At 37.7% G+C, this 13,064-nt stretch overlaps 1 protein-coding gene across 1 annotated transcript in view; it reads left to right on the plus strand.

Moving 5' to 3' along the window:
• The window catches only part of Arih1 (ariadne RBR E3 ubiquitin protein ligase 1), a 100,046-nt gene that overhangs the window by 64,288 nt on the left and 22,694 nt on the right, over positions 1–13,064 (plus strand). The window contains exons 4-7 of the mRNA XM_028892516.2: positions 946–1,038; positions 1,650–1,705; positions 7,827–7,893; positions 10,966–11,072. Coding sequence (XP_028748349.1) covers positions 946–1,038; positions 1,650–1,705; positions 7,827–7,893; positions 10,966–11,072 — 323 coding nt within the window. The remainder of the gene's footprint in view (positions 1–945; positions 1,039–1,649; positions 1,706–7,826; positions 7,894–10,965; positions 11,073–13,064) is intronic.

The following is a 13,064-nucleotide window of genomic DNA, read 5'->3' on the forward strand; positions in this document are numbered from 1 at the left end:
TGAATATCTGCGTTGTGTCTGTATTTTGGCTATTATGCATGGTGCTAATATAAATACTATGTACAAATTCTTAAAAGCATGTGCATTTTCATTTCTGGGAGTATACTGGCTGGGTCATAAGGTGTGTTTTCAATGAGAGTGGGCCCCATAGGTTCATATATTTGAATGCTTGACTCCCAGTTGGTGGCTGTTTGGGAAGGATTAGGAGGTTTGGCCTTGTTAGAGGTGTGTCACTTTGGTGGGTTTCGAGGTTTCAAAAAACCTGTGCCATTCCACTTAGCTGTCTCCTGTCTTGTGTTTGTGGGTCAGATGTACGCTTGCCTGCTGCCGTACTTTCTGCCATTGTGCTCATGGACTCTTAACTTGGAGCACCAAACTAAACATTCTTGTCATGGTGTTTTATCACTACATTAGAAAAGTAACCAGGAGAGAAGTTATGACAACTGCATTAATATCTTAAAGTAGTTGTTGCCTGGTTGTTTTCCGGAATTGTTCTCATCAAGCAGATAATTGGAGCAGGTTTCCAATTTTTCCATCTTCTTACTTGTTCAAATCTGTCTTCTTGATTACCACTCTCTTAGTGAGTGTGACATAGTGTCTCTGTGGTTTGATTTACATCTCCATGATAGCTAATGAAATTGAACAGCTTTTGTGCTTAGTGATATGCTTATTATATATTCATTATTTAATTCAAACTTATTGTCTGTCTTTGTAAACCTTATAAATATCAACGACATGCATTTCCTATTAGGTAGACTATGTTCAGAGTATTTGTATATTTAGATTTCATCATATAGAAGTTAATTTTAGGAGCTCTGATTTTTGTCAAATGGACATTTTAACTACTGTTAGAATTGTGAGATTATGAAGCTCTGAGGCACTATGTAGTTTTATTTTTTTTAAAATAATGTCTTTGTTAAAGTTTATGTTTTATTTTTGTTACAGTATTTTACTGGCCTTGAATGTGGACATAAGTTTTGTATGCAGTGCTGGAGTGAATATTTAACTACCAAAATAATGGAGGAAGGCATGGGACAGGTAATTTGATTTTCACTTATAAAATTTACTTGTTTAGGTTCTTGGATAACTATAACCAAGTAAAAGTTTTAGGATTAAACATTTTTTCTAGATTAAAAGAGGCTTTAAAAAAAAAAAAAAGCCTTTGCAGTTAAAAGTCTAATTTAGGCCGGGCGGTGGTGGTGCACGCCTTTAATCCCAGCACTCGGGAGACAGAGGCAGGTAGATCTCTGTGAGTTCGAGGCCAGCCTGGGCTACCAAGTGAGTTCCAGGAAAGGTGCAAAGCTACACAGAGAAACCCTGTTTCAATAAACCAAAAAATAAAAAAATAAAGTCTAATTTAGATAAAGTGATTCTAGCATTCATCAGCCCTGATAATCTCTATCAGGCTTACCCTGATAGAGAACTTTCGTCTGGTATTTTGCTTGTAACTTTCCTGTTTTTTTTGTGTGTGTTTGTGCGTGCGTGCGTGCGTGCTTGCGTGCGTGCGTGCGTGTGTGCGTTTTAAAGTACTTACAAGGATAGTTACATTCAAAGATGTGTCATCAGAACCTAGCAAACTGCCTGGCAATGGTAAACATCATGTAAATATTGCTGAATGAAGACATAGTTTAAATTTTGATCTTTTTCAGACTATTTCATGTCCTGCTCATGGTTGTGATATCTTAGTGGATGACAACACAGTTATGTAAGTATTTCTGCCACGGTCTGTATGTTGATTGTTGTTTTATTGGTTAAACCAATTACCTTTGACTGAGGCCCTTCAAGAAGGTCAGTTATTAACAGTCTGAAGACCTTTTGTTCCACACTCACTCCTTTGTAATACAGAAAGACACTTGCAGTTTGCTTAGGAGTCACTCTTAGGATAAATTTGGAAATATATGGTTGCTAAATTTTGGTAAATCTTAAAATTATATAATGGGATAATGATTGTGTTAATTGATATCCTCTGAGAAACAGGCCAAAACAGAATCAAGGAAAAGTTTTGGAGGCTGAGAGTGTTGCTCAGTGAGTTAGTTACCTAGCTTATGTGAGGTCCTGGCTTTGGTTTCCAGCACCTACCAAAAAACAAAACAAAACAAAAATGGAAAATAATAAAAAGGAATGTGACTCATTATGAAAATATGTGTGCTGGATTACATTAAAAAGAGAGGATCAGATCACTCAGTACAGGTACATAATGCTGGAGAAGGAAAGAAAAGGTTTTCAAAAAGAAGAAACTTGTTCTAGTTAGGGTTTCTATTGCTCTGAAGAGACATCATGACCACAGCAACTCTTAGAAGGGAAAACATTTCATTGGGGTGGCTTGTTTCCAGTTCAGAGGTTCAGTCCATTGTCATCATCGTGGGATATGGCAGCGTGCAGGCAGACATGGTGCTGTAGCACTAGCTGAGAGTCCTACATCTTAGAGGCAACAGGAAGTAAACTGACAGTCACACTGAGGGAAACCTGAGCAAGAGAGACCTCTAAGCACATTAACACACTTCCTCCAATGAGGCCACACCTACTTCCACAAGCCATACCTCCTACTAGTGCCGTTCCCTATGAGCTTATGAAGGCCAGTTACATTCACACGACCATACTCAGCTGAGTCTGCTGTCCTTTAAGGATCCCCAGCACTTAAAATTCCCCACACAGGACTGCCCCAAGAAAGCAGAAGGTTATGCCAGAACATTCTTGATGTATTAGCCACCGCCCGGGGATAGAGAGGTTTCTGCTGAAATACTGCTACTAATTTCAAAGGCACTGCAGCTGGAAGCTGTAAACTAATTGTTCTCCTGTACAAATGTTCTCTTTGGGTGGAAAAAAGAAATTGAGGGAAAAAAAGTATAGTGAATTCCTGGTGTAAACCTAAGCTTCTTAATTCCTGGGCCAGTGCTGTCTTTGTGCCCTCAAGTTGTCATTCCAGGGTGCCAAGCAGATGGAGATCTTGGATGATCCCTAAACAAATTGTATAATTAGTTTTTTGTAATTGCTTATACAAGAAGTTTTATCTGTGATTAAAAAGTAATAAAAAGAAATGGCAGCAGTATGTTTTAATGAGTGAATTTAACGTAATAAAGCCAAATTACCCTGACCAGCGCAGCTCTTCTAGCTCACCTATTCCACTTAAGGAAAAAATTTGTTTTGTGTGTATGCACATGAGTGCACATCCCAGCATGCACATAGAGGTCAGAGTATAACCTATAGGGAGTAAGTTTTCTCCTTCTACTATGTTAGTCCCAGAGATCCAACTTAGGTTGTTAGGCCTGTTGGAAAGTGCTCTTAATTTGATGAGCCTTCCTGCTAACCTCTGCTACTTTTTCTTTTCTTTCTTTTTTTTTTTCTTCATTTCTCTAGAAAGGGTTTCTCTGTGTAAACCAGGCTGTCCTTGATCTCAGAGATCCACCTACCTCTGTCTCCTCAGTGCTTCGATCAAAGGTGTGCCCAGCTCTGTTCTACCTTCTTAACTTCAGTTTACTTTGGTTAATTTAGAACATATTTCTGCTATTACCAGGTCTGCATTAATCTTGTTTGTCTTAGAGTTACTTCTATTTCCATCACTGTTTAGGCTACCAAAATAAATCAGCTACCACCCACCACTCTTCCACTTGTTATCTTATCCCCTGGTGCTTTTTTTTTGTTGTTGTTGTTGTTTTTTTTTTTTTTTTTGAGACAGGGTTTCTCTGTGTAGTTTAGGTGCCTGTCCTGGATCTCACTCTGTAGACCAGCCTGGCCTCAAACTCACAGAGTTCCACCTGGCTCTGCCTCCTGAGTGCTGGGATTAAAGGCACACGCCGCTGACGCCGCCACCCAGCCCCTTGTACATTCTTATCATTGTGTTTTTTCCTGTGTTAGCTTTATCCTACCATCCAGTGCACTGTATTCTTTCATTCATTCCAGAAATTGCTAGGAACTTCCTTGGTATATATACAATTCTATTCCCCAAAAGGTTCACAATAATAAGGGTAACATAAAAGGTTAAGTACATTGTATATGTAAAGTAGTATTAGAAGGAAACAAATTATACCTTAAGACTAGAAATAACACAAAAGGAGTAAAAATTAGGGGCGAGGAAATGCTGGGTAATATTGACTAAACAAAATGTCAGTAGCTTTTAAATAGTGATGAGCTTTTCTCTTAGGTACTTTGCAGTGGCTAGACCAGAAAGGGGGAGGGTATATTGTCGATGTGGATGAAAAGAGTTTAACAGTTCATCATGGGTTTTTGTTACAGATACTACTCAAGACTGTAGCTATATATGATGTATATTTTAGCAATACAACTTTGTAGTCGATAATGCTTTAGAATGGGGAAATATTGGGTAGTGAGATTTGTTTAGAAGGTTATTTGTTATGTAGGTTAAAGATTTAGGAGTCAAGATTTCAGTGGGAAGCAAGTTGAAAACAACAGAATTTACAAACAAAACTGATTGTGTGACATGAAAATTTGTGTGGATTGTCTGTTTTCAATTTGATGCATTAGTTAGGAACTAGTAACCTTTAGGTTTCGAATCCATTAAACAGGGTAAATAACAGTTAAAGTAACAGGAGAGGAAACCAACACTCCTGGGAGAAATGTAGGGTGAAAAAAGAAAAGATTGAAATCTTAGAGACTAAACTTTTAGTTGAAAGACAAGTAGTAGTCAGGCATGGTACACTCAAGAGGCAGATGCAGATGGATTGCAAATTTGAAGCCAACTTCTGCAGTCTAGTTTCAAAAGAGAGTGCACAAGTTAGATGTAGTCAGACACTTAGGTGGTGCTTTGAGTGAAAAGTCCAGGAATCAAAGGAGTAGAAGGATGTCATCAAGAGGTCACTGGTGATGTTACTTTCCCAGAATTATAAACGGGAATAACAGTGAAAACAGATTATTGGGTTTCCCTACTACAAAACAACTTTACTAGGAAGATAGTAGATGTAAGATTGCAGTGAGTTAATTATGAGTAAAAAGTCAGGGAAATATGGTAGTTCAAGGAGATGAGCTATCAGTTATATCCCAGTAGATTTCAGACTGAATTAGGTATTTGATATCTAGATACTCTAGTTACCTTAGATACTAGAACATCTTTTTAATGAAAGAAATGGATACAAGCCCATGAATGTCACTGCCAGTTAGAGTCAACAAGTTGTTCAGTTTTCTCAGGTATTTTAAGGATACTCTTAATAATGTCGTAAGCATTGTCTTTCAACATGAACACGCTGAAACCGTAAGGATCTTGGAAGTTCAGGATCACAGTTGGGACACTCTTTCCTCTGAGTTAACCAAAGCTTATTTTCATATGTTTTGTATAATGGGTTGCTGGTTAAAGTTCTTTTTGGGAGAGGACTGGATAGAAAGTGGAAAAATATATATCTAAGACATAAAACCATTGTGCCTTGTTTCCTTGAAATCATGGGATCATTAAAGCAGATGATATTCCAGTTTTAGGGAGGTAACTGTTGTTACAGTGTCTGTCATGCAAGGACCTGAGTTTGATCCTTATAACCCACATTTGGAAAAGGGGGAAAAGCCAAGCATGGTTACATGCACTTGTAACCAATCCCAATGCACCAGAGATTGTGTAGAAAACCCAAAATGAATGTCACTGGAGTAACATACCAACATCTAAGGTTGTCCTCTGGCCTGCATGTGCACAAAATATGTATGTATGTATGTATGTATGTATGTATGTATATTATATGCATACCCCCCAAAAAATCAGAAAAAATAAGATGATACTCCTGTCGAGTAAGCAAAGCGGGTCATAATAAATTCACACAAAACTCACACAAGTGTAAAGCAAAATTAGATACTCCAACTTAAGGGTTTTTTTGTTTTTTTTTCTTGTTGTTGTTTGTTTTTAGTATTTCAGATTGGGTAAAGATGAAAGAATTTTGATAATATCTAAAGTCATGGGAATATAATACCAGAGGTAGAATAAAATGTTAATAGCAGGAACTTTCATTATCTTAATAGTGCTATTCTTAACGGTATGAAACCATTCTGTCTAGCTAAGATCAGCCATAATAAATAGTCTGTGAAATCAGAGAAGCATTATGGATAATAGATGTATAAATGTCTTTGGAACTAGAGCATCTGACTTAGTTATGTACTTTATTTTACTGATATCAAATCCATAAAACAGTAGATTAAAACCATTTTAAAGTGTGTGTGTGTGTGTGTGTGTGTGTGTATACACGCACGCAATTTACTGGTACAGTCATTACTTTTCCCCAGCTCCTGATTGTTTTGTTCTAAGAGACTGTCTTAGAACAGTACGAACTGGACTTAGAAGGAAAAACTCTACTGTGTCAACCTCCTAAATACTAGGGTTGCACTCGATTCTAACATACTTTCATCATTTTGTTTCCATTCAACAATTCCTTCAACTTCCAATACTTTACTAAGTGCTTGTCTGGTTTCTATGTGTATTGATTGGTCTAATCTAGAAATCATAAGTAAACAAAATCATAATACGTGTTGTCATCCGTCTGTTCCATCCTGTGTCCGTGCCACCCCCTCACCCCCCCCCTTCATTATTTGGCATAGTGGTTTTTGAGATTCATTCACTTTGTGGCATGAATCACTAGTTAGATCTTTTTATTGTTGATTTGTGTTTTTATTAGAACAGTTTCAAGTTTGTATGAACAAGTTTTTGTCATGGACATTGTGTATAAGATCTTGTGAGACACCCATTTTTCATTCTAAGTGCATATATCTAGGAGGGAAGTTGAAGAGATTTGTGGTAATGCTGTGTTTAACTTGTTGAGAAACTGCCAAATAGACTAATTATTGCTAGACCTTGCTTTCAACATTTGTGAATATGAAGATTAATTCATTTAAAAATACCTAGCATCCGGATGGTAGTGGCAGGAAGATCTCTGTGAGTTCGAGGCCAGCCTGGTCTACCGAGTTCCAGGACATTCAGAACTGTAACACAGAGAAACCCTGTGTTGACTCCCTCCCTCCCCAAAACAACAACAACAAAACCTTATCAGACACTGAATAGTTCAGACAGTGTGCTGGATACAGGATATTTTTTCTTGGAGCTTATTGTTTGGGAATAAACAGGCGAAAAAAATAGATGTAAAAACAAGATTACGCTGATTGTCATAATTAAAATGATGGAAAATTCTTTGAACTTTTTTATGTCTTTAATATTTATTGAGCATATACTATTTTTTAGACACTTCTAGTTTCACAGATCTTTAATTTTACAGTTTGTTTTTGCAGAGTGGTAACCTGTGGAATAGAAAGGTCAAAGAACTTACTCTCATTTCATAGTTGTGAACCATACTCAAACAAAGGTGGTTTCACCTCAAGTCTCCTTCATGGCATTTTCCTCTTTCTGTTCTGGAGGGGGAGGGGAGAATAGTCTTACGTAGTAATATTTCTGAAAAAGTATGGCATTTAGGGTTTTTCAGGAAAAATTATATACTCATTAGTAATCACAACACGTGGCTCCATTCTTTAGTATTCTTGTTGACAGCATGTTTCATTTCATGTACTGAGTCATGGGTTTAAAGGAAGGCAGTCAAGAATTGCTTGCAGAAAACTCTATAAGGAATGCAAACTTGCAGTACTTGGGCTGCATCGTGAACTCAGGAAAAATAGAATATTTAAAATATAAGATAAGAGAAAATTATCTATCCAAGTCAAATTATAGAAACTTGGAAATCCCTGTTAGGACTAGATTGATATAGCATATACATTCTTATATTTTCAACTTAGAGTAATTTTATGCTATAACATAAACAGTTTTTGAAGTTATATTTTATTTATATATGTGTTGAAACTTGGCTTAATAAACTTAAACTTAAAAAATTTTCTTTTATTCTTGGTTTCAGGCGCCTAATCACAGATTCAAAGGTTAAATTAAAATATCAACATTTAATAACAAATAGCTTTGTAGAGGTAAGTGGTTTATGCTTGTCTAATTTTTGTTTTCAAAAATTGTTTATCAAATACTAGTTCAGTTCTTTTTGTTGTAGTTTTGTTTGGTTTGGTTTTTTGAAATAGGATCTCATAGTGTAGACTTGGCTGGCTATGTAGATCAGGCTGGCCTCTAACTTGTAGAGATCCATCTGCCTCTGCCTCCTGAGTGCTGGGTTCCCAGCATCTGAAATGCTAGTTTTTCAGCTGAAATACTAGTTGTCAAACTATCAAGAACCTGTTACTATATTTAGAACACTTATTAAAAAATTACTTTTGAGCCGGGCGGTGGTGGCGCACGCCTTTAATCCCAGCACTCGGGAGGCAGAGCCAGGCGGATCTCTGTGAGTTCGAGGCCAGCCTGGGCTACCAAGTGAGTTCCAGGAAAAGGCGCAAAGATACACAGAGAAACCCTGTCTCGAAAAACAAAAAACAAAAACAAAAAAAAAAAAAAAAAAAAAAAATTACTTTTTTAACAGTATTTTATTTATTGGTTTCTAGCCTTGGCAAAGAATTGCAGTATGTTATTAAAAATATCATAATCAAGTTGAGGACCCTAACATTGCTATTTCTCTAATTGTCTTACAATTCATTGCCAATAAGAATACTGTAGTTACGGTGCTGGAGTGAGTAGCGCTGGCTACTCTTGGAGAGGACCTCCGTTCTCCCAGCACCCACACGGTAGCTCACAGTGGTCTGTACTCCAGTCCTAGGGGATCCAGTGCCCTGTGGATGTTTTCTGTGGGCAGGCACTAGGCAGAACATGGTGTACACACACATACAGGCAAAATATCCCCCACCACACTCACATAGTTTTTTAAATAAAAAAAAGGTGCTATATTTATTTTATTTTATTTTTTCTTAGACAAGTGGTCAGCAAATTATGGTTTACCTTTGGAAGTGGGTATGGTTGGAAATGCCTTTAAAACCCTAGCATTCAGGAAGGCGGAGGTGGATCTCTGTGAGTTCCATGACAGCCAGGGCTGCAGAGACACTGTTTCAAAAAACAAGCAAACAAAAAAGGATTTATTGAAAAATACTTACTGCATATTTGTTCTTACTGATTTTATGCTGTGATGGCAGAATTGAGTAGCTACTACAGAGAACACTGTGTATAGGAAACAAAATGATTTACTCTTGGATTTTATTGAAAGTGCCGTCATAATAATGTCTGTATAGCTTGGTATTTTAATTCTAGAAAATAGTCTTTATCTGTTTTACAGATTAAACTATAAAAGTGCATATTATATGTATACTGTACATCCTTAAATTATCGATATACTTAATGAAGTGATCTAATGAGTTAAACCCCTAGCCAGTATATTGACTTTTGAAGCCTGGTGTGGAATGTTATTTATGACATGTCTTAATTATGTAATAAAAATATTTCATAGTTTGTGTTTTATCTGTGTGGGATGGTACTCACCAGGAAGTCTTAGCACTGGAGTGGCAGGGGTAAGAGAATTGCAAGTTTGAGCGTGCTCTGGACTACCTAGTGAGAGACTTCATTTTAAAACAGAGAGACAAAAACCCAAATTTAACACTGCATGAGGCAGAGATGGTTGGATCTCTGTGAGTTCTAGGTCAGCCTGCTCTACCTAGCCAGTTCTAGGATAGCCAGGGTTGCATCGTGAGAGCTTGTCTGGGGGGAGCAGGGGCTATGACAACGACAGTCGTAGAAACAGTTGAGAATCACTTAAAAGGATTATTTTGTTTTCAAGCACAACTAGTAAGATTCGATCTTTACCTGTGGTTTAGGAGTGGTTTTGTGTTCTGTTTTTTTCTCTAGTCAAAGGGAGAAATGACTAACGTAAGTCCATTAGCTTATCCCAAGCTTCTGCTTAGTGTCTGAACACCGTCCCTGATTAGGAACATACCTGATTTTCATTTTAAGAAAATTCCTCTGGGCTGGTAGTGGTGGTCCACACCTTTGTGGAGGTCAGCTTGGTCTGTGGGGCACGTTCTAGGTCAGCTGGGGCTATAGAGCAAGAGCGTGTCTCAGAAATAGAAGTTTACTCTAGAATTGGTGTTTATTAATAATCATAAAAATGTCTAAGCTGGCACATGGTTGCTTAATCCTGTAATCTCAGAAATTGTAGGGCTGAGGTAGGAGGGTTGCCATAAGTCTGGAGGCAAGCCTGGGTTAAGGAGTGATACTGTTTAAGTCTCAGTGGGATTTGTAGAATGAAAAATAGTTTTATGAGTTTATGTTTTTAAAGATGAGTCATCCTGTGAGGATCTGGGGATACCACTTTGGTAAAAGGCTTTCCTAGCAGGTATAAGGTACCTAGAACCAAAAAAAACAAATAATGAATCAGCAAACTAGGTACTCTTGAATAGGGGATGTAGCTCAGTTGCCAAAGCACTTGCTTAATGTGTGGTCCCAAACTGTATTCCAAGAACTGAAATAAACAAGTTGCAAGGATTGTTGAAAAATCTTCAGTTAGTGTAACCTACTACTTCTCTCTCCCCTCCCCTCTCCCCTCCCCCTCCCCTTCTCTCTTTCTTTTCTTTCTTTCTCTCCTTTTTTTCTCTCTTCTCCCCCCCACCCCACTTTCTTTTCTTTCTGGTTCTGGTTTTGGTTTTGGCTTTTTGAGACAGGTTTTCTCTGTGCAGCCCTGGCTGTCCTTGAACTCAACAGAGATCCACCTACCTCTGCCTCTCAAGTGCTGGGGTTAGAGGAATACACCACCACTGCCCTGCTAACCTGCCACATTTTTAACAAAGTGAAATAGAAATATCATATATCTTCCCCATATGGAGAAGAAAAACTAACACTCATTTCTCATTAAAAGATGATAATTGGGGTTGGGGATTTAGCTCAGTGGTAGAGCACTTGCCTAGCAAGCACAAGGCCCTGGGTTCGGTCCTCAGCTGGGGGGGGGGGTGCTTTATAATTGTAATGAGAAAATATTACACTTGGAAGACTATTGTACAAGACTGTGGCAGGCTTTGTATGGTCTTATCTCCTCTCTTTTGACCTTATACTAGATGTTAAAAATGTGTGTAGTTTAACTTGCTATCATTTTTAAGATTTTCTAACTTGTGTTTCAGTGCAACCGACTGTTAAAGTGGTGTCCTGCCCCAGATTGCCACCACGTTGTTAAAGTCCAATATCCTGATGCGAAACCTGTTCGCTGCAAGTGTGGGCGCCAGTTTTGGTAAGCAAGTAATTTCCTAAATGAGTGAAGCGAATGTAGGGTTTCTACTTTCTCTTGGTAATAAAATAGGGGAACACTTCATGCTGGGAGATAAGTGATACTAGTTAAGAAATAGTGTATTTTTTTTTAAGTTAAGATAGAAATCACATCTTGAAATTTTTTTCTTCTTTCCAAGATGCTTTTTATCTTTGAGAGAGAGAGAGAGAGAGAGAGAGAGAGAGAGAGAGGAGAGGGGGGAGAGAGAGAGAAAAGAGAGAGTTTTGTTTGAAGGCAGTCTCATTTTATAGTTTCATAGCCTGGATTGGCCTCAAACATATGTTCATACTTTTCCTCAGCCTCTCAAGTTCTAGGATAAGCATATACCACCACACCTGCTGAATGTATTGTTCATCAAGGGAAAATAAAGCTATAATCATAGTTTTCTTTGTATTTCACTTTAACTTTTAATGAGAGAAATCTGGGTTAATTGCCTTTTGTTTCAACACTCAGAAAACTCAAGTGTGAGTGTATGTGTGTGGTACTTAGGTGCTCATGTGTGTGCTTGGTGATGGTGTGGTGGTGTCTTGGGGAATCAAACTCCAGTCAAAGCTTAGTTGGCAATGCTTATCCACTGAGCCTGCTGTCGTCATGTAGTGTTTTGTTCTATCTGGCTCTTGCTCTCTACCTTTATATTGTCATTGACTAAGGAATAAATAATATGCGGTTTATTTAAAAACAAAAAAATTTCCTTGATTTAGACAAGGTTTTTTTTTTGTAATCTTGCTTGTATTTATTTATGTTTTGTTGTGTTCCTTTATTAAGAAATTTTCTACCCACTCTACATACCACCCACAGATCCCACCTCCTCCCGCCCCCCCCCAACAAGTTTTTATCTTATAAGAAAATGTAGTTAATTTTGGCTTTTTTGAGCCAACTTTCTTGGTAATTTGGGCCTTAAGAGTTCTGTAGTATATTTTTCCTTTGTCTGGACACTAGATTTCATTTATCAGAGATTTTTCAACATCAAATATTAGGGGACATCTTAGTGTCTCTGAAGTGTTTAGCTGACTTTCTTTTCCTCTGTGGATAGCCTGGGAATTTCCTAGTTTGAAAGTTCTTATTCTTTTTCATTAGTAATTCATCTCTCAGTCCATCTTTGCATTTAAAGGCCAAGCTGCATCTTCAACAATGTTTCAACAATATTCAAAATATCAATATTTGATATTAAGTTTCATTGTTTATATATTCTACCTTACATAAAAACAGTTAAGTCAGGTTCTACTTTTTACAATGAATGGTGGTATTCTAGTTTGCAAAGCATGTTCCTCATTTTTATCAAGAGACATCATCAGAATGACCTTTATTGGCTTTAGGTCCACACACATTCTATTTAGGACTGTTATTCTTTTAAGATGACTGGGACTTTTCTCTGCACCTCTTTTTTCATGATCAAGTTTCACCACAATCACCCTGGAATAGTCTATTCAAGATAATGTATTCTTTTTCTAACACACATCCCAAATCCTTTTATTATTGAGTTCCAATTCTGCTTCCTCATTTTAGGCTTTGTTAAAAAGAGCATTCCTCACTGCTCATACCAATTTTCCTATAACAGAATACCAAGATAATCTAGTATTTCTACAACAGGAATTTATTTCTCAAGCTGGGAAGTCCTGGGTCAGTGTGCTGGTGGGTTACTTGTGTTGGTATAGGTCTGCTTTTTGCTATAGAGAGGATATCTTGTGAATAATCTCATGTGGTAGAAGGAACAATACAACGTCTCCATCTCTTTATTGTGTTGTTCATGAATACAACCCTCATAACATAATCACCTTACAAGCACCCCTAGGTTTTGTGTGTGTGTGTGTGTGTGTGTGTGTGTGTGTGTGTGTGTGTGAGAGAGAGAGAGAGAGAGAGAGAGAGAGAGAGAGAGAGAGAGAGAGAGAGAGAGGAGAGAGATTGAGAGAGAGAGAGATTGAGATTAGAGGAGGGGAGAGGAGGAGAGGAGAGATC

Source organism: Peromyscus leucopus, chromosome 7, assembly GCF_004664715.2.
Source record: "Peromyscus leucopus breed LL Stock chromosome 7, UCI_PerLeu_2.1, whole genome shotgun sequence".
NCBI lineage: Eukaryota > Metazoa > Chordata > Mammalia > Rodentia > Cricetidae > Peromyscus > Peromyscus leucopus.